The sequence below is a fragment of the Siphateles boraxobius genome, unplaced genomic scaffold, assembly GCF_051911475.1.
Source record: "Siphateles boraxobius isolate OS27281-9 unplaced genomic scaffold, OSU_SipBor_1 19, whole genome shotgun sequence".
NCBI classification, from domain to species: domain Eukaryota; kingdom Metazoa; phylum Chordata; class Actinopteri; order Cypriniformes; family Leuciscidae; genus Siphateles; species Siphateles boraxobius.
In genome coordinates, this window is record NW_027508799.1 from 28753740 (window position 1) to 28775488 (window position 21749).

At 38.0% G+C, this 21749-nt stretch overlaps 2 protein-coding genes across 3 annotated transcripts; one reads left to right on the plus strand and one right to left on the minus strand.

Annotated features, from left to right (window-relative positions):
• Nucleotides 1-470: 470 nt before the first annotated feature.
• On the minus strand, nucleotides 471-13686 carry elapor2b (endosome-lysosome associated apoptosis and autophagy regulator family member 2b). Of its 2 annotated transcripts, none has more exons than XM_077234766.1 (22): nucleotides 13426-13686; nucleotides 11306-11426; nucleotides 9369-9558; nucleotides 9092-9239; nucleotides 8917-9006; nucleotides 7941-8046; nucleotides 7700-7849; nucleotides 7450-7538; nucleotides 7187-7367; nucleotides 6958-7086; nucleotides 6763-6853; nucleotides 6578-6680; nucleotides 6271-6408; nucleotides 5927-6190; nucleotides 5655-5828; nucleotides 5312-5501; nucleotides 3983-4079; nucleotides 3779-3880; nucleotides 2807-2933; nucleotides 2544-2722; nucleotides 2294-2462; nucleotides 471-1385 (listed from the first exon to the last, which is right to left on the minus strand). In XM_077234766.1, the coding sequence occupies exons 1-22, from the start codon at nucleotides 13522-13524 to the stop codon at nucleotides 1356-1358; spliced, it is 2967 nt and encodes a 988-aa protein (XP_077090881.1). In that variant the 5' UTR covers nucleotides 13525-13686; the 3' UTR covers nucleotides 471-1355. The 2 variants fall into 2 exon arrangements, with proteins under 2 accessions (XP_077090881.1, XP_077090880.1); XM_077234765.1 differs by having other exon boundaries at nucleotides 471-1389.
• A 1027-nt stretch (nucleotides 13687-14713) lies between these two features.
• Nucleotides 14714-21206, plus strand: dmtf1 (cyclin D binding myb-like transcription factor 1). Its single transcript, XM_077234767.1, has 17 exons — nucleotides 14714-14842; nucleotides 15370-15482; nucleotides 15587-15712; nucleotides 16131-16222; nucleotides 16340-16439; nucleotides 16556-16632; nucleotides 16725-16882; nucleotides 16990-17022; nucleotides 17110-17219; nucleotides 18817-19045; nucleotides 19137-19288; nucleotides 19363-19515; nucleotides 19673-19758; nucleotides 19846-19998; nucleotides 20100-20306; nucleotides 20385-20532; nucleotides 20626-21206. The coding sequence occupies exons 2-17, from the start codon at nucleotides 15377-15379 to the stop codon at nucleotides 20661-20663; spliced, it is 1968 nt and encodes a 655-aa protein (XP_077090882.1). The 5' UTR covers nucleotides 14714-14842; nucleotides 15370-15376; the 3' UTR covers nucleotides 20664-21206.
• The last annotated feature ends 543 nt before the right edge of the window (nucleotides 21207-21749 follow it).

Here is a 21749-nt window from a genome sequence, read left to right on the forward strand (position 1 = left end):
AAAATATCTGCCTCCAAAAACTAGGAAAAATATTCATTTTTTTATTAATTATACATATTCCAGCATACATTACAGTTAAGCACTAGCAAAGCTGAATAATAATTATGTAAATGTAAATACATTGTGCAAACATGTTAAATCAATGAATGTCAGTGGCCAGTTTGATGGGTTTTTTTATGCCTTTCATGCTAATTGTATAGAGTGCAAACTGTATTTGTCTATTGGTTGTCTAGTAACCTCACACCATGGGATGTCCAGATAATTGATCTCTTTCTCAAACTTGTGGATTCTCAATTAGGTAACCAAGGAATGAGCTACTGTAGGTGAGTCACATTCTGTTTTTCTATGATAAATATCCCTGCTAGTGCAAAGGCCGTGGACTTTTATTTATTTATTTGAAGGATCTTCTGGTGAAATGGTTCTGGTAGCTGGTAGTCTGTTTCTGTACAATTTAACACACTTGCTTCACGTTTAAAGCGCTCTTAAATTTTATTAAAGCATAAACGGAATCAGGGAGTAAAACAAAACATATATTATAACAACTTTATACAGCTCCAAAATACACAACAATACAAAATACCAAGTAGAAAACTGTATTGTCTCTTGTTGTCCCCAGAAAAGAGATGTGGAGAGAGGATGGACCTCTCTGCAATACATGAAGGGAGGGCTTTTGTTGTCTCTTTTAGATCTGCTGTGTGATGTTTGGCATTGAGATGAAACTAAAGCTGCTTTTTGGCGGTTAGTCTCTGTCTCCATCTGTTGGCCAAACACTGGATATTGTTGTGTGAATGCTAGTGTGTGAAATATATAACTTAAAAATTAAGATGTTCTCTCAAACATACTCTTATTCGCATACCTGCAAACATATGGTTATCATTTGTTTTAATTGTTCACACACACACACACACACACACACACACACACACACACACACACACACACACACACACACACACACACACACCTGATTCAAATGTGTCTCTGATGCCCCCGTGCTTGGATGGACGTGTGTGGTATATTGTGTGTTTCAGAGAGCAATGTCTTGTGGTATCTTTGCTTTTGACATGTCCTAGCAGTGTATATATATATGTATATGTGACACAGTTACTTTATGGGGTTAAGTTTAATTTTAGAGAGAGAGATTTCCTGTTTTTTGTCTCGCAACACATTGTATTGAGTCCCTACAGAGTTATGTTCTGGGACTTTTGACAGGGGATGGCTGTAAATATTAAGAAACTGAAAAAGGAGTGTCAAAACACTCAAAACTCCATGAGTATTGGTCTCTTTTTCTCCATCAGTAGTGGTCCTCTTTTTATCCAGTTATCCCCAAACCCATCTCTCTGACTGAGAAGACTTCAGCTGTACTGACTCGCTGTTGTCTCCATCTGCCTGCAGCCAAACAACGGTAAATAAAACAATAAAACAACAACAAAAACTACACAAAAGCTCTGTGTGGCATGATGTCAATTACCACAGAAAGATTGTACCATCTACCAGTTTATTACAAAAGCTCCAAGATGCCATGAATTATTGAATTTTGTCACCATTTACAGTCACCATAAAACCAGTATTACTGTGATGATTGTGTTTGTAGCATGTTATATGTGTATTATATTATTATACCCTAATTGTTGGAGCATGTAGCTTTTCATTTCTTCAATAACTATGTACAGTAGGAAGACACATCATGGCCATATTCCAGAATGACAATGTAAAGATTCATCAGCCTCAAATTTAAATCCTGTTTTTTGGCCAGGCAGTGTATGTATATGCTGCCTCGTGAGTGATCGAATTGGTGATATTTTGCTATTTCTAAAAAAATACTTTTTGTCTTTATTATATAATAATATGACTGTAGGTAGTAACATTTTGTTGCGCCTCCAGTAATTTGTTATTAATATCAGGTACCATATAAAATTGTTTACAATTTCTATGCATTACCCTGCAAAAGTTTAAGATCAGTTAAAAAAAGTTATACTTTTATTCAGCAAGGATGCAGTACTGATCAAAAGTGTCAAATAAATATCATGGTTTGATCATTGATCATTTAAAGAAATGTTTCTTGTGCACCCAAACAGCATATTAAGCATTCATAAAATATATTAAAATTTAAAACCATTATTTTAAAATATATTTCACAATATTACTGACTTTACTGTCACTTTACTTTTTTATCAAATAAATGCAGCCTGGCTGAGCAGAAGAGACTTCTTACCGACCCCAAACTTTTAAATAGTAGTGTAAAATATATATTTTTTGAAATCTCAGAAATTCAATTTGACAAGTAACTGACCTTGCTCGCGATAGCTTTCAGTTTACCCAGTAACGAAGGAGTATTTGAGTAAACGACATCATCATCATTCTCCTCCCCCTCCCCCTCTGCTAGTGCACAACTGTCCGCTGCTGGCAGCTCACAGTCCTTATTGGCTGACATCACAAGTCTGGAGTATTTATATTCAAGCCTATTCAAAAAAGAAAAAGTTATAAAAAAATTAAAAGTATTTTTTACATCTGAAGCTAAGTTTCCATTGACAGCTTGTTACCTCTTGTTCTTTTTCCAGAAATAGCATGTGAGAGAAACCAAGAGGGCGGCCATGAAGGCTCCGCCCCCAATTCCGGCCTTCACCCATTGGCCGACCACCTCACAGTGGGCAGAGGTCTTGTTCAGGAGCGGAACTCCTTTAGTGCAGAGTTTTGGCTCGTTCCACACATAGAGGGTGTCCTGTTATGAGATAAACGAATGAAAGATCATGAAGATGTCAAATAAAGTGTACTAGATAAATTTGTGGTTCAGTTAGAGATGTACCTGCACTCCTCCTTTGCACGCTCCTTCTATTGAGTGATAGTCAGCTTCGGTGCAGAGAGGACAAGCACTAGAGCTCTCCCAGAGGAAATGAAACTCACAGCCATTACATGTACCTGCTGGGCACTTGCTAAACACACACAAACACACAATCAAGAAATGTCACTCAAGCAAGAGTGCTGTTGCTTCAGATCAAACTCTTTTTATATAATTAAACATTTAAAAAAGAAAAAAATATTTTAGACACAATATCGGGAGTTACTTTATATATTTTTTGCTCTGCTAAGTACTAGAATTGACGATTACGCATTTCCAAAGACATATAAATTAGTGGTGAGGCATTGCTGATTGAATCAGTGTATTTGAATGAATCTATTAAGTGAATGATTCAATAATCACTCATAAAAACAGTTACTTGTAACCATATAAACTCGCAATTGAGTTATAAAGTCTGAGGGAAAAATTGTGTTGATTGAGTTTACATCTCACAATTCTGACTTTTTTTCTCGTAATTGCAAGTTTATATCTCACAATTTTGACTTTATAACACGCAATTGTGAGATTGTTTTATTCCATGGCAGAAACAAGCTTCCATAGAAAAACATTGTGATTAATGTGTTTCCGCATTGTCTTTTCTTTAATCAAAGAAAATGTTTGTATATGTAATTAATCGGTCTGGCAATTTTATATTCATTGCATATTGGCAACTGGCTTGCAAACCTCCACTGGTATTCGTATTAGCATATATATTAATAACGGAGTTTCACTCATGGGTGATATTTCATTTGTTGAGCTGTGATGATAATTCACCCTACAAATAATGTAACTGACTTGTTACACATCCTGTCTGGGTTTAATTTATAAATAAATTATAAAAATAAAAAAAATTGTTCTCAATTTACTGAGCTACTCTGTTATGCACATTCTAATGGAACATTAAATGGAAAAAAGTTATGTCAAACTGAATAAATGTACCTTGGCACAGTGAGCTCCCCGCGTGTGCTCTTTTCAGGGCTGCAACGCAGAGTCACGACTGTGCTACGACCATTCAGACATGATGCTGTGGGCTGCGGAGAGCTGAGAGTTGGGGTGAGAAAAAAAAAACATTCATGTTATTAATGTAATATCATTGCACACATCAACTAAGAATTTTTTACAATTACATTTTTCTTCATTTACCGATAGAAGAAGTTGATATCTGGAACTTTCCGTGACGACTCAGAGAAGAGGTCTGTGCTGGCAGTGACCCCATCCAGACTGTTATCAACAGAAGCTCCTGAGAAATGGAAGCATGAAGAAAATGAGACACATGTATGCAATTCAAACACCTCTATTCTAAAGGGAACTAAACACAAAATTTGCTGTGAAAAACAGCCTTTATTGTAGATCAGGGGTTCTCAACTCTGGCCCTCAAGGTCTGCCGAGATTTGCTCTAACCCTAATAAACTCAACAAGCTAATCAAGGTATTCTTTTTTTACTTGGGCTGTGTCCATAATTGCCCCCTATACCCTCATTTACCATTCCCTACATTAGTCCACTAATATAGTTTACTTGAGGGAGTGAATGAAAACAAGTGAGCGAATTCGGACACTGAGTGTGCCAGAAAGGCTGCCGCTTTTGCGTAGTTTGTACATAGGTTGTACACACGTTTTTGCGCAGTGCATTATGGGATTGAATGAGTGCGCTAGATAACGTCCACTATGGTTTCGAGCACCATTGAAAAAGGCTGTCCCCTCACATAATGCCCTATTTAGGGGGTGATTTCGGACACAGCCTAGGAAGTTATAGGCAGGAGAGTTTGATCAAGATTGGAACTTAATACTGTAGGAAAGTGGATCTTGAGGGCCAGAATTGAGAACCCCTGTTGTAGATTTTTGCAAGTTAAGAGTTTCGCTCTGACAAACGCATTGACAGGCTTGACACCGATCCCTGAGCAGACTTGCTTAGAGAAGGAGATAACAGACTGACATCAAATTACATTCAAGTAATTTAACGTACACTCCCATTTAAAAGTTTGGAGTCAGCAAGGATGCATTAAATGTATCATTTTTTATAAGTGACAGTAAAGTCATTTATAATGCTACTAAAGATTTCAAATAAATTCTGTCCTTTTGAACTTTCTATTCATCAAAGAATATTTCTTTTTTTTATCATGGTTTCTACTGAGCAGCGGGAGTAGTTCAGAGTAGCAGAGCAGCTTCTTGAGCAGCACATCAGCATATTAGAATGATTTCTGGAGGATCATGTGACACTGAAGACTGGAGTAATCATGCTGAAAATTCAGCTTTGCAATTACAGGAATAAATTATATTTGAAAATATATTAAAATAGAAAACGGAGATTTTAAATTTTAATAATATGTAAAAATCTTAATCAAATAAATGTAGCTTTGGTGAGCATTAGAGACTTGTTTCAAAAACATTTTAAAAAGTTCACCGTCCCCAAACTTCTGAATGGTAGTGTTTTTTAAATAACATTAAATAAGCTTACAGACCACATAATCTTACCAAGGAAAGTGTCAGCCAGGCTGATGGACTGAGACGACAGGGCTGTTCTGAAGCCCCGCCCATCTGCAGGAATGATGGTAGATTGGCACACAAAAGTCTCAACGAAATTGTTGAGGTCAGCAGATTCATTTTGCACGTCCTTACTAGCCAGATCTGTGACATTGTCAGTGCATACCGCCACCTTCTTCCCCTGCAACAGAGAGTAAAAAGTGCAAGCTGACTATGTTGATCATCTTAAGAAGTAAAAAAAGCAACTGTTCCTGTTTCTATTTTATATTAAAGCAATCTATTATTAGCTAGACTGAAGCCAGTTAAAGATAGAGATGTTTGTATGTGAGAGTACCTCAGCCCCACATAGGCTGATATTAAACTGGTGGTAGTATTTGGTTCCCTTGGAGGTGAAACTAGGCCCGTTCATGATTGACCCCACTGAATTTAAGGCACTCAAGTCGTAGGTCAAGGTTCGGTTCTGATCCATATGTAAGAAGGTGCAGTCGTTAAAACACACAGAGTGTTCCTGGACACAAACACACACACACAAAAAACACATTTGGGATTTTATATATAGTTATACTGTCATATATAGTCATGCATTTCTTCTGATATTACTCTTACCTTGTTGCTCTTGCTACCAGGACCGCAGGGCTGACAAGCCTCGAGGCCATAGATGTGATGCCCGGAGAGGAAGGTGTTGGACGGGCACTCCTGGCACTGGTTAGTGTCTTTGTTGATGAAGTGTCCAGCAGGACACGGGACACAAGAAGAGCCGTCCTGCTGACTCATCATTGCACAGGCGTGGCAACCAGACGCTGAGCCATCCATCGCATTAGTCACCGTGATTGAGTAGATCTTTGCGATGTCATTTACATAGTGACGCACCTGGGAGAGACAGACAGCGAATGAGAACGTTTTCCATGCAACAAAAAGGTACTTTAGACTAATTTCCGGTGAACACTTACATCAATGGCTTTGTTGGTACGTTGGAAAGCCCATGTGTAAGACACAGAAGCATTTTTGGTCATGATGTGGGTGTACGCTTGTCTGAGTTTACTCCCTACCCATGATTCCACAACATTTGTGCTCTTCCTGTTTACATCCTACAGAGAAGACATTGATTCATTAAATAACTTCATTTATCATAATGATTGGGCCACTTGCCCATATTTAAAATATGGAACATTGTGAGGTAGCATACTACATTTTTAATTTATCTTTGCATACTGCATAATGTTTTTCGCATACTATTTATGTTACTGTATGTCTTACTATCATAAAATAGAGTTCACAGTCTGCGCTGCAGTTGGTCTCAAAGATAAATGTGATTCGGCCAAACTCAGTAGCTGAAGCATCGTCCACAGAAGTAGGAAGTCTGAGAGAGATAAAAGGTGAACATCTGTAAATGTTCTGTGCACAGCCAGAATTTTTACACTAGAATTGTAGATTCGACTCACTTGAATCCAGGCACTCGTAAATTTAATATGAGGTAATCGTTATCTGAGCCACCCACTCCACTACGAATATGGTCGCCAGCCACCTCCCAACCTACAGAAGCAAATATGATATACATAATGTGCTCTCTCTCTATATATATATACGTGTATATATATATATATATATATATATATACAAATTTTTATTACACTTACCATTCATTTCATCACATTTGGAGTTGCCCACATTAAAACAAGATGTTTTCATATTCCTCGGAAGGACGTTCCACCACTTGTATTCATATCCCAAAGATGGTTCAGTTCCTCCCGGGCATCTTTGACATTCTGTGCCAAATGAAATCTCCGTTATAGTACCAGTAAACCAAAAGTGTAACTTAATAATACACACAAGTATGTATCTATGTTTATGTGTGTGTCTATATACCTGCGGTACCATCCGAATAAGTCCCTTGTGGGCAAGGTAAACAGGTAGAAGAGTTGTGCATGTAGAAGCCTGGATTACAGGGTGGACAATCCTCTTTCTCTGCAGAAGGTGGCAGTGTCACAGCACCGGTCACATTCTCCACACACACCTGAGGCTCCACCCACCTGTACAGTATCTGGGTCTATAATGATACATGAATATTAACAATTAACAAATTATCCACACAACATTTACAACAGAACACATTCTGCATTATATCCTACCTTGCCTTCACCATCACAGGCCGTGTGGATTTGAAAATAATCTTTCTCTGAACAAGGAGGCCTCTCTTTACACCGCGACCATCCCTCCTCTAGAACATGCACACACGTAGAAAAACATTACACACAAACGTGCGCTGTGAGAAGCTTGTTTAAGTTACTGGATTGTATTTGATTCATGCTAACAGTAAGCCATATGTACAGTTGTTCGTTTGGCGCAACTAAGAATGTAAGAAATCATCTGCGTTCGTACGGGAATACTGTGTCTCGGAGCAATGTGTACACGAACTGGCTCCCTTTCCAGAGTAAGTATTCCTGAGACAAAGGTCACATGTGGAAGAGCCTGGAGTTTTACTGAAGGTGCCCGGCCTGCACGGAAAACACTCTGACGTGTACGCCACACCTGCTCACAAAACATGTAAAAGTATAATTGTTTTGTCATAAAAAAGGGTATGAGTCGCACAGGTTGACATTATATTGGCAGAATCTCACACCTTCGATCTGGATGTTCTTCAAAAGGACCGGCTTCACTGGTTTACCACCCAAGAGCATTCCCGTGGTTCTCCAATACAGAATATTTGTTCCTGTCTTAAGATTTACCTGTGACGTACAAAAGCTACATTAGATGTCAATTTACTTCCAAATTATTGAATATAAAGGGTTAGTTCACCCAAAAATGAAAATTCTGTCAGTATTTACTCACCCTCATGTTGTTCCAACCCCGTAAGACCTTCGTTCATCTTCGGAACACGAATTATGATATTTTTTGATAAAATCTGAGAGCTGGATCACTCCTCCATAGGCTTCTTAAGGGATTGAAGCTTGCCGGCCCCGAAAAGTTATTAAAGATATCGTTAAAATAGTCCAAGTGACTACAGTGACTCTTATCAAACGACGAGAATACTTTTTGTGCGCAAAAAATGAATAAATAACGACTTTATTTCAACTATTCGTTTCCTTCTCTGTAGGCCTCGAGTCAGTTCACTAGTGATATAGCGCAGTGCTTCTGTTGTTGTACGTCACACGCATCACACACATGACCAGCGTCGGCCAATAGTGAGCCTACGTGTGACGTAGCTCTACGCTATCACACTAAGTTAACTGACTAGAGGCCAACAGAGAAGGAAATGAATAGTTGAAATAAAGTCGTTATTTTTGTTTTTTTTTGCGCACAAAAAGTATTCTCGACGTTTGATAAACTTAATATTGAGCCACTGTAGTCACTTGGATTATTTTAACGATATCTTTAATAACTTTTCAAGGCCGGCAAGTTTCAATCCCTGAAGAAGCCTATGGACTAGTATGGAAGAATGATCCAGCTCTCATATTTCACCAAAAATATCTTAATTTGTTTTCCGAAGATGAAAGAAGGTCTTACGGGGTTGGAACAACATGAGGGTGAGTAAATACTGACAGAATTTTCATTTTTGGGTGAACTATCCCTTTAATATAATATGCAAGATTCCTAACCGTATGTGTTCCCCATTCTCCGCTGGTGGTGAGTTTGATCCATTTCTCACTCCCTGTCTGGTCCATCTCCTGACATTGGTCATTCTGAATCTGTACCAAAGTTTTTTTTGGAGTTATATTTTCGCTTACAATGCATTTGTAGAATAAACTGTAAGATGTGTAAAGTAAAACACACAAAGAACTCGAAGAAGACGTTGCTGTCGACATATTGATAGTCAAAGGAGACGGATCCCTGCTTCATGAGATGCACCGCGTACACCAGAGACACTGTGCAGTCGTCACGATTGGATTCCAAGTGAGTTCCCTGAGCTGTCCATGAAGAACTGCAATTGAACAACACAATGTAAATAGGTAGATCCAGGTCTGTAGAATTATTGCTAAAGCCTAGAATAGAATATACTGATATATAAACAGAATATATATTTCAGATTGGCCTGCAACTTGGCACTGACTTGTTGCAGGTCATTGAGTCGTCTCCTGAACCTCCTGAGTCCATGTATGTGGCCAGACTGCTGAATCCTGCAGGGATGGAATCCCACTGGTCGAAACGCACACCACTGCCCAGCGAATAAGAGCCGGCCGCACATGATGTACACTGCTGGGAGGACATCTCTAAAAACTCCCCAGCTTCACAAGAAAAAGCTGTGCAACGAATAACAACAGATTGTGTTTGCATACTGACGCAATATACTCTTAAAAATCTTTATTGGCATCGATGGTTCCATGTTCAACTTTTAACATTCATGGAACCTGTCCATAATTGCACAAAAGGACTTTAATCGTGAAAAGGGTGTTCTTTAGATGAAATGTCCTTCACACTAACAAAAAGGGGTTCTTTTTAAAACGGTTCAATTAAAGGTTCTTTGGGGAACCAAAAGTGGTTCTTCAATGGCAATGCTGTGAAATCCTCCTTTTAAAACTTTTAATAGTGTACACTATTAATTTTATTTTTAATAGTGTACACATAAAAGCATTTAAATGCCATGGATGTTCTTGTGATTGGGGGCAGTAGTGGCCTAATGGTTAGAGAGTCAGACTGGTAAGCCGAAGGTTGTGTGTGTGTGTGTGTGTGTGTGTGTGTGTGTGTGTGTGTGTGTGTGTGTGTGTGTGTGTGTGTGTGTGTGTGTGTGTGTGTGTGTGTGTGTGTGTGTGTGTGTGTGTGTGTGTGTGTGTGTGTGTGTGTGTGTGTGTGTGTGTGTGTGTGTGTGTGTGTGTGTGTGTGTTAGGGTGACCAGACGTCCTGGAAATATTCGGGACAGTCCCGAAATCTAAGCTGTTGTCCCGAATCCTGAAACCGGCCCTAATTATCCCGGAAAATTATACTAATAAAAAAAATCCTAAATAGTCTTTGTCTGATATAACATTAAAAACTGTCCGTGGATATTGTGTCTGTGCAGGCAGCCAGTCATAAAGGAGTGATTGATTGGTTGCGGCACTGTGCAAGAAAATACTTCGGCCTAATGTCTGATGTCGGGTTACACAAAGCAAATCATCTACATAATTATTTAGTTTTCTTATTTAATGACCGACAATTTAGTTGTACTAATAATTTTGGCATAAGGCTTATTAGCGTTAGGATATAGCCTGAAAGGTCTGATTTACGCACTGTTACAACAGTCATTGTTTTTTATTTTTATTTCACAATGACATTTGAGTTTGACATTTGAGTTCATGATTGTTTTTTTTTTTGTGGCAACTAAAGACTAATGACAGACTGTTGATCTTTAAATAAAAATATGTTTGGTTCAGGTTTAATATAGGTTTAATAAGTCTAATATCATAGTAGGCCTGTCCCCCCTCCCCCCAATTTTCAGCCAATCTCATCTGGTCATCCTAGTGTGTGTGTGTGTGTGTGTGTGTGTGTGTGTGTGTGTGTGTGTGTGTGTGTGTGTGTGTGTGTGTGTGTGTGTGTGTGTGTGTGTGTGTGTGTGTGTGTGTGTGTGTGTGTGTGTGTGTGTGTGTGTGTGTTCACTAATCACTGCTCCTAATGTGTGTGCACCAACTTGGATGGGTTAAATGCAGAGGACAAATTCCGAGTGTGTGTTGCCATACTTGGTCTTCCCATCACTTCACTTGACAAGTACTTTTGATAACTAACTAAATATAAAAACAAAGAAATGCTCCCAGAGCTTTTCTCAAAACTAACTTCAGCGTTTTTTATGATCTAGTTTTGAAATTACTTTTAACAACCTGATTTCAATGTGATTTTATGTATCCATGAAGTCAAAAATATAAAAGTATAAAAGAATAATTATGAACATGTTTTTTTATATCATAATTGTGAGCAGCATAGTGTGCTTTGACTTTAAATTAAATGCCACTTGGTTTGATATTCCGAGTGATGTAGTGCATTTTCATTAAGCGTGTCTATATTTGGCTGTTTTCTTACTGCAGTCTGTGCCTCTGACTGGCTCTGGCAGGCCCGTGCAGCTCCCCTGTCTGTGAGGAATGGCAACCCTCCATCTGGAGCCTGTGCTGTCACACTCTGTGTACTCAAAGTAGTAATCTGTCTGAAACACACACAGATATCGACATATTCAGACATACTACATCAAACACACGTTATGGTCATTAAACGTGACTATATCCCAGGGGTTGTTCATAAACCAGCAAAGAAAAGATTAATATTTATATAAAGATTAAGTTTTTTTTTTGTAATGTTACTACTACTCAACATATGCACTCTGAAACATATACAAATTGATCTATTCAGACATTTACAGCAGTGAATTGTTTTTGCACATTTTGTAATAGTGTTTCATTTAGTGGCAGAGCACAATGATTATTTTATTTGAGCCACTGGCACAGTTTATCCCTTTACTGCACAACTATCATTCTGTATAAAACAAAATAAAATAAAACATTTAATTAAAACAAAATAAAGTCATTAAAATAAAATATCAAATAATAATATATATAAGGGTAATCTTTAGCAAAATAATTGACATGGTTGTATACATTCAGCAGCAAGAAATATATATAATCCTGGATACATTCATCTATCATATAAAAAATGCTCATCTTTTTTCTCATGTGCTCGTATCACAGGCAGCTTTACAGAATGTGGCCTTTCTAAACATATGGTCACATGACAAAATTTCTGACATTTTTCAGATTAAGCAGGTGACACATCTTACCCCACTCAGCCCTATCTGATCTTTTACTGTTTCCAGAACACTCAAACTCCCAGGCACATAAAACAGATAGCATGTGTGTGTGTGTATGTGTACGTGTGTGTATGTGTGTGTGTCTGTGTACAATGGGAGGGGGGATTGGGACGATCTGCCTTCTGTCCCCGGACAGTCACCAGGGCAACAGCCAGGAGCCCTGCGATTGTTGTCATGACAATCACTCATTGCTATTGGTTGTGGATGGTAATGTAGAGTCTGATTTACACTGATAACAACCTGAAATAATGAGGCCACTAAATACCTCCTGTGTGTGCTGCGTCTTTGTTGACAGATCTGTTATGCAAATCAGTTTGTTCAATGCCCTGAAACACACACTGGTTGTTCTCCTGTTCTTTAGGGGCCTACTACACACACAAAAGCCAAATCCACTGGATACACACACACAAAGGAAGAGCACATGCCATGCATTAAATTACATAACTTAGTATAATACAAATGCTTTATAATAGAGTGTAATGAAGTTGTTGGCTACACTGTCTTCAGTAAGGTGATAAATGCATCCCCATGGAGGTGCTTGTCATCTAGTAATGCTTGGTTACAGCACACCCATTATCACTAATGATGCACCTGCACCTGGCACTATTGCCCCAGCCAGCCTGCCTCACATATGCTCTTAAAGGAACAGTTCACCCCAAAATGAAGATTCTGTCATTACTAGCCCCATGTTGTTCCGAACACGTATTTCTACTCTCGTGTAATGGAAATCATTAGATATAAAGAACGTTTTCTATACATTAAAAGCAAGTGTTAACTGAGGCTGTCATTCTGCCCAGAATTCATCATTTTTTCCTTTGTGGCCCTTTAATGTGCACGTTTCGCAAACATGGGTGAGGCAAATCAGTGTACTTGTAATAGAATCAAATAGAGGGTGGAGATCCAGAGAGGCCATTCGCGTAGTATAAAAAGGTTTGAAGTTCGTATGAATCCATTTTACAAGCTCTAAAACAACTGCAGCGCATAACGCACAATAGTCGAGCTGTCATCCGATTGGTCAGCTGAGTACCGCGTCATCATATTATAAGATCCTCGTCAGTCTCGGATCTAACCATTTTAATGTCAATAACAAGATGTTCTTTTTGGTTTTTCATCGCGTATAATGTGCAAAAAATAACCATTATGTTTGTGTCTTAAAAATGAATAATACATAATAACAATAAGCATTTTAGAAGCTCACAGCAATTACATCCATATGACATTTTAGAATGGATTTTAAATAGTTATATCATGAGCAGAAACAAGATTTATATAGGTTGTGACTGGTTTAAAATGGTCGTGATATTTAAAATATTTTACAGAAAGGTGGCATGTTGTCGTTTACCTCTTTACACTGTGGCAGATTCACTGACGCTCGTGCGCAGAGGAAGAGGGTTACAAAGCGCACAAAATAACAGGATGTCCAGAGCGCCCTCTTCTCCATCTCATAAAGGCAGGAATTATAGAAAAACAAGGAATGCCAAGGATCTAAGAAAAGATAACGAGGTTTCGCGATGTCTATGCATAAACTACAGACTGAGATGCGAACACGCTGCTCTGTTCAACGATAAGCTCCTACTGTAGTCGCGCTTATGGGGCTTTGATTGACAGGGAGCGTCTGACGTCACGCTAGTCTAGTCTCCCTGTGTCAATTCACATCTTTTATTTAGGCCAAGTTAATCTTTTTGTAATACCTCAAGCATTAAGGATTCACAAATGACAATGTTCCACTAAAAAAACCTAACTGTGTATTTATAATATAAATAGGCCTACAATAGCTTATAAAATGCCTGGCATAGGATTGTTTAATGGTCTATATATGATGCTTTGTTAATGCATAAAAAGTCACTCACACGATGCTCTTTTATTATTTACAGTGACCCTCAGTAAGACAGTCATGTTGGAAGGGCACCAGAGAGACAACGCACAATAAATAATTCAGTAATATTACACCATTACACAATCTCATTTATTTATTGTCATGATATAAACAAAACAAGTTAACCAACAGGAAACTACAGTGCAGTTAAGTGGAACATCATGAAATCTATCTATCTATCTATCTATCTATCTATCTATCTATCTATCTATCTATCTATCTATCTATCTATCTATCTATCTATCTATCTATCTCTCTCTCTCTCTCTCTCTCTCTCTCTCTCTCTCTCTCTAGAGACCCTTCGTTCTTAAATATTTTTGTAAGAATCTTTTAAGACGAGTGATCATAATAACTTTCACACTATAACAAAGATAAAACCTATAAAGGAAAATCACACATTTTAATTTAAAAATGGTTGCAGCAAAAATATTTCGTTGTTAATTTGAAATCAAGTAGAGTATTGTATATCACATTTTAGCTCATAAATGTTGTGACAATTTTTTCCTAGGTAAATAAACAAATGAATATATCAATATTTGATTTGAACAAGCCATATCAACAGCAGATGGCGCTGCTGATACAGCCACCAATCTGATATCGTTTCAATGCATCAGCTGTAATTCGAATACGTCTGCTACATAGTAAAACCTTAAATTCCACAGACGAGTATTATTTACATATAAGTCACATAAACGTGCACTTTAGACAGACTCACACTCGAGCAAAAAAAAAAAAAAACACAAAAAAAACGGAAGTCACCACCGGGCTTCTGTAGAGACTTCCGCTCTGAATGAGGAGAGGAAGAAAAAAAAACGTATTTTCCTCCATCCTGGTATTTGCCTTCATCCTGGTCACTGCGAAGTCCCCGTACCCAAAACAGGAAGTAAGTACCAAAATCATAGCTAAATTTCACTTTCGCTCGCTCCTGTGTGCTGGACCTGTATTGTTTTATTCTTTATGTTAAAAAACAATGCACCCACATCGAATAAATGTCATCGCTACTTCAAGGCGTCATGATACACATAAAAATGGCGTCTCATTACTCCTCATCTGCTTATATTAAATGAGAAGATAGGAAATTAACAATAAGGCAATACTCAGAATGGTGTATAGTATTATTTTATGCTGAAATTATTCAGTTTGGCCACAAAAATGTATTTACCATGGTCTCGAGTCGTGCATTTGTGTGTTTAATTCAAGTTTGCAGTGCACTGACTTACATTTCTTGTGGATCTATGGTGAAAATATATACAGCAGCAAATTAAAATGGCAACATTTTACCTTAGTTTAATGAATATACAATACAAATAAAGTGTTTATGCTTACCTTTAGCATATTATAAGTGTGTGTGTGTGTGTGTGTGTGTGTGTGTGTGTGTGTCTGTCTGTGTGTCAATGAATTAACCTGTAGGCTGAGCATGAACACAGGGGATGTACCGGCAACTGTGACCCTTGAATCCGTCAATTCTGTCACATTTACTCAGGACACTGATGGAAACATAATTCTGCACTGCCCTCAAAATGGTAAAACTCAACGGTGACCTCATTCTATTGTGCTTTACAAGACATTTTGTCTTGTATTGTAAGTATTTGTTTCTATAATATTCTTGCATGTTTTGGACATGTAGATGTTGAGGACCTGGGTTCAGACGGGACCCCTGAACCTGTTCACAAACGACTGCGACTGTCCCATGAAGACGGAGAAGACCCTCAGGACTCTACCTCAACCGAGTACTCTGTTGTCACTCTGCCAAGTGAGTAGACATGTTTGTACACAGTTTATGCCAAATGATAGTGCAAATATTGACTGTGTTAAATAATTTTCCTGTCAGCCATCGGCCAATTAAACAGATGTCTGTAGTTAAGCTGATGTTGATTAAAATTTTAATGTAATATTTATAAATGCATGTCTATTTGGTGATGCAGTCTGAATCATAATCACACCGTGTTCGTTCATATAAAGCATTCGTTCTGTATTGTATAAAAGGTATACTAATAAAGGTGACTTGACTTGACTATATCATGTCTAAATAACAAATAATGACATTTATTTACTGATAATATTTTAATATTTAACTTAAAATGCAACAAAATAAATCAATTAGAGAAACCCATCACTTGCACTAAACTGTAAAGATGGATATTTTACGAACTGGTTTGTGCTGATTGCAGTTACAGAAGGTGATGAAAGCTTCGAGGTGACAATGACTGCTACAGAGATGAGAGATGGGGAGCTGGAATCAGATGATCCTTCTGAAACACCGGTAGAGCCCAAGTTCATATGTTTATGAGTATCACCTTTCAAGGCTAGCTTTCCGTGATTTAATATATATTATTTATTTAAATAATCAAGACAGATGTCAAACTTTGTTTGTCAACAGGATAAGGATTCTTCTGGGCAAAAGAAAGGTGAAGATGTCACAGCTGTCAGTCAAGCCTGGTTCACCACGAAAGAGGATAAAGACACACTGGTTAACAAGGGTAAGTTTAGCATATTCTGCATATATACAGATCTGTATTATCATTCAAACTCAGCATTAGAAATATAGGACCTGATGTCAGTGTGCACAGTCATAGTATTTGCCATATATCCTCAGGTCACAAATGGAAGCAGGGTATGTGGTCAAAAGAGGAGATTGATCTCCTGATGAGCAACATAGAGCATTATCTAAAGGTGAGTATGATTTATGAATGCATCACATTTGCTGATGGTGCCATCTTTGATTTGCACCCTCACTCTTCATCCGTCTGTGCTTCCAAACCCAGAACCGAGGGATCCAGGACCCTGCGGAGATCATCTTTGAGATGTCAAAAGAGGAGCGCAAGGATTTTTACCGCAGTATAGCGTGCGGTTTGAACAGACCACTGTTTGCTGTATACAGACGCGTACTACGAATGTACGATAACCGAAACCACGTAGGCAAGTAAGGACATAGTTGATTTTATTTCTCTGTTAAAACAGATTTACAAACCATATATACACCAAAAATGTCTGCTGTAATATTTCATGTGTGCTTTTCTTGTCATTTAGATACACTGATGAGGAAATCAATAAATTGAAAGAGTAAGTTGAACTATGAATTTTGAATGCATTATTTTAATCTGAATTTGTGAGTCTACATTGTCAGATTTCGGTGTGTGTGTTTCTAAGGCTAAAGGAGAAACATGGAAATGACTGGGCTACCATTGGGGCGGCACTTGGCAGGAGTGCATCGTCTGTGAAGGACCGCTGCCGACTCATGAAGGACACATGCAACACCGGTCAGTAGGCCTGTCGCGATAATCAATAAATCAATTAATCGCACGATAAAAATAATAACCTTGATCATTTTTCCGGCCGCGATAATTTTCATTTGCATGCTTGTTTGTTTTCCTCGTCTCTCTCTCTCTCTCTACCGAAGAGACTGGATGACAATATAAACTCTGACCGCCACACATTGATTTTCAAATGTTTTTTTTAATTATTATTGTTTTTTTTACTGTGCCTATTTACAATCATATTTTATTGCATAGCGCCGTAGCGCAAGCACTACCTCTCGCTCCTCCCTCTCTCTCTCGCGCGCTCTCTCTCTCCCTCGGGCTTAAATCAGACTTCATTCACACACACATGAAACACTTGCATACACATACTAAGTAGTCATACATACATGTACTGCTGAATGCTCAAACAAATACATATGAAATGCACAACGACGCACCTAAAGTTACTCACGCACATACACGCAAACTCTACACACACGAGATGCGCGCGCACACAAACTCTTCACGCACGCACATAGCCTACTCATATGAGATACACGCGCGCACACAAACTCTCCACGCACACACACAAACTCGCGCACAAACTCAATGAGACGGAGCACACACACACACAAAGTCTCCGCGCACAAACTCATATGAGACGCGAGCACACACACACACAAACTAGCGCACATACTCATATGAGACGCATGCTCACACAGTACATGATGCATATGATTCTCAGTGTGAACGGAAGTCACATATTGGTAAGTGCATTTTTTGTTAACAGAGACAGAGTCCATTGCTTTTATTGTTTTTGGTTGTTTTGTTTATTTAAATAGTCTTTAGAAATAAAAGTTTATTGATCTTTGAAAAGGTGTACCTGCATTATTATGCCATTTATCATTATTTTAGATGAAAATGGTCTCAGAACGACAATATTATCGTTTATTATCAATATTATCGTTTATCGCAATAATTTCTTGGACAATTTTATTATTCCGGTCAGTTCCCCCAAATTTTCATTTTAGTAGTGTTTTCTATTATACTAGGAGATACCCATATCATATATATATATATATATATATATATATATATATATATATATATATCCATTTGAAAGTATATTAAAGATATATTTCTGTTTTATATAATTGTTTATGTATGTATATATAATATATAGAACATAGAAATGTATAGTATTCTTTTTTTTTATATAATTTATGTAATGGATTAAATAATTTTAAATGTTTCTGTTACATATAATTTTTAATGTATTAATTAATTATTACACATAATTATCATTATATAGTATAGTTCTAGTGATTATTAATGAATAAATAAATAAATAATAGTTTTTTATTTAATTGTTATATATATAATGTATGTTTATTAAAAACAAATTTGTAATAGTTTTATAGTAATTAAAAAATATAAAAAATCATTAGTATAATGTTATTATACATTTATTATACATTTTAAATCAAACCTATTATTCTTATTACTTTATTCTTATTTACTTACTTTACTTATTATATATATACAAAACTATAAACAATTTTTGCTTTTGAAAAAGTTGTGGGTGACACTAATATCTTCTTGTACTCCCACGCGTTAGGAAAATGGACAGAGGAGGAAGAGAGAAGGCTGGCAGAGGTGGTCCACGAGTTGACTGGCACGGAGGCGGGTGATGTTGTAACTCAGGGAGTCTCTTGGGCGTCCGTTGCTGAACTTGTCGGCACTCGTTCAGAGAAGCAGTGCCGCTCCAAATGGCTCAACTACCTTAACTGGAAACAGAGCGGTGGGACAGAGTGGACCAAAGATGACGATATCAACCTCGTACGCAGGTCGGTCACAGCAAAGGGGCCAGCATGGATGGTACTGTAAATCTGTTCACAAACTAAATGTTAATCATTAATCGTAACTCTGTATGAGCAGGATAGCTGAGCTGGATGTGGAGGATGAAAATGACATTAACTGGGACATTCTGTCTGGTGGGTGGAGCAGCGTTCGCTCGCCTCAGTGGCTCCGTAGCAAATGGTGGACCATCAAAAGACAAGTGGCCAATCACAAGGAACTTCCCTTTCCCGGTGAGTCTTCAAACTTCAGCATGTGTGCTATAACGTGAGTTCAGGCTCTGAAGCAATGTTCTCTGTGTGTGTAGTCTTGTTGAAAGGGCTGCAGGATGTGGTGGAGGCACCGCCGTCTACGATGAACAAAGTCGTGGTGGTTGGTTCCCGATCGGCTAATGCGTCGCCCAGCCCTGTCACTGCACTGCAGATCCCGGTCCAGATTCCAGTGCAGATCACACATGTCTGTGAGTAAAAGAATCATTTGACTGTGCTTTCAGTGAACTGCTTGTGATGTTTCTTTCAGGTTGCAGGTTGAGGAGACATCTAGAGGAATTATTGTGATTATGTAAGTTTAATAGATTCGATGTGAACTGTTACAATATTAATTTCCTCTTTACACAGCTTCTTCAGACGGTGCAAGTGGTACTTCAGACAGTGAAACCATCACATTGAACTCCGGGGCCTTACAGACCTTTGAATTACTGCCTGTGAGTGTCTCAGATTTAATTTTGATCTTTTTGATATTTATAATTAAAAGCTGAATTTATTAATAATTAGTGTAATTTCCTCCCTAGTCATTTCACCTGCAGCCCACTGGCACCCCTGGAACTTATTTCCTCCAAACAGGAACCAATCAGAGCCTCACACTCTCAGCCAATCCCACGGTCACACTCACGGCTGCAGCTTCGCCATCTTCACCAGACCAGATTATTTTACACAGCCTCACGGTAAAACTTTCGTGTGCATAAGGGCTATTATAGTTAACTAAAACTATTAAAAACACATTTGTTAATTGAAATAAAACAACATTATTTTCTTTCCTCATCAGACTGACACTGAGAATGTGACCGTTCAGATGTCCCACCCTGGCATTATCATCCAGACGGTGACCTCAGAGGACCTCTCGGACACTCTCGGCCAATCAGAGCTCGAGGGAGAGCAGGAGCTTGTGAAGGAAGAGCCTTTGGAAAACCAAAACAACTCTGGGGAAGAGGAACAGTGTGATGAGAGATCAAATGATATACAAGGAGAAAAGGTATCATCTATTTCTAAACTCCTTCCAAAAATTGTCATGCCACCTTCCTGTTAATATAATGCTCCTTCGTTGGTTTAGACTCTAGACTCTCCTAAAGTGGAGGAAACGGTAGAGAGTTCTGGGATGGGTGAAGGAGCCGTCCTCATGGTTCCGTCTCCAAGCAGCTTTATTCCATCTAATCAAGACCTCAGCACCAATTCCGTCCTGCCCCTTGGAACGCTGACAGGTACTGCTGTTTACTAGTCGACTGACTATGTTTAAGAAGTTTTTAGAAGGCTAACAGGTAGTGAAAGCACTGACCATTTGTTTTTCCATGCAGATCCCATTCTGGAGAACCAGGAAGAGGGATCAAACTGAAGCATCACTAATGAAACAACAGAACGGTTGCCATGGTAACCAGGATGGGAATTCCAGCACAACAAAAAGACTCAAAACACTGAATTTAGTGGATATGTTCCTTTATAGAGGGACAAATGCCGCATGCAGGATCGTCCAAACTTCATCGAATAGACTTTTTCAGTATTTATATATCATGCAAGTTCCTGAGCCTCATCTGTGTCTCAGTGCAGTTAAGAACATGAAATAACCTGATTAAGCAGCTCTTATTTTTTTATGGTGTATTTAAAATTATGTAATGCGTTCATTATTTTAAGTGTTTTTTTTTTGTCTATGTATATCTAGATTGACTAGTTTTTGGAGCCTACTGCTTAACAGTAATACTTGATGAAGCTACGTGAAGCTGCACTGTTGATATTAGAGAGGTTGCACATGAATGTTTGTGTCATTCCAAATGTCCACTAAACTAGATGGCCATAATTTATCATCAAATGGTTTAAATATTTACCTTAGCTGTAAATTAGTGCCTGTGGGTTTATTTATTGAATAAACAAAATAACACCACTTGCGTGTCATTCATTGCTGTTTACCCATTCAGATGATCTGTTCTTATTAATAAAATGAAGTGGACTATAAGAGCTCAGAGATTAAGTAACAGGGCAGTGGATATGAATGTTACTAGTTAAATCTCCATTTGTCCCCAAAATTTACCTAAATAATTGTTTGAGGTCTTAAAGGATCAAATGTGTAATTTCTGCACCATAAATTCCAAAAAATGTGATTATGGGGAGCGGCTAGTGAACATACATGATAAATATAATTTTAAATGAATAAAAATCAAAACTCAGTTGTCTCACCTCCGAGTCCTCCTATGACCTATGCGAGTCATCAGTTTTGTGGTTTAATTTATTGATGTAGAAACATTTATTGGCCACAAGAAGGAGCTGATGAACACCTTATTTTTCACCTAGTCTTAGTGTACAAAATAAACAGAGACTTTTGCTTTGAGTTTGCACATATTAAAGCAGGCGAGATGTTTTGGAATTAGGTTAAAACGTCAACTCAACCAACGTTTAATCTCTCGGCACTATAACACGACTCGTATGA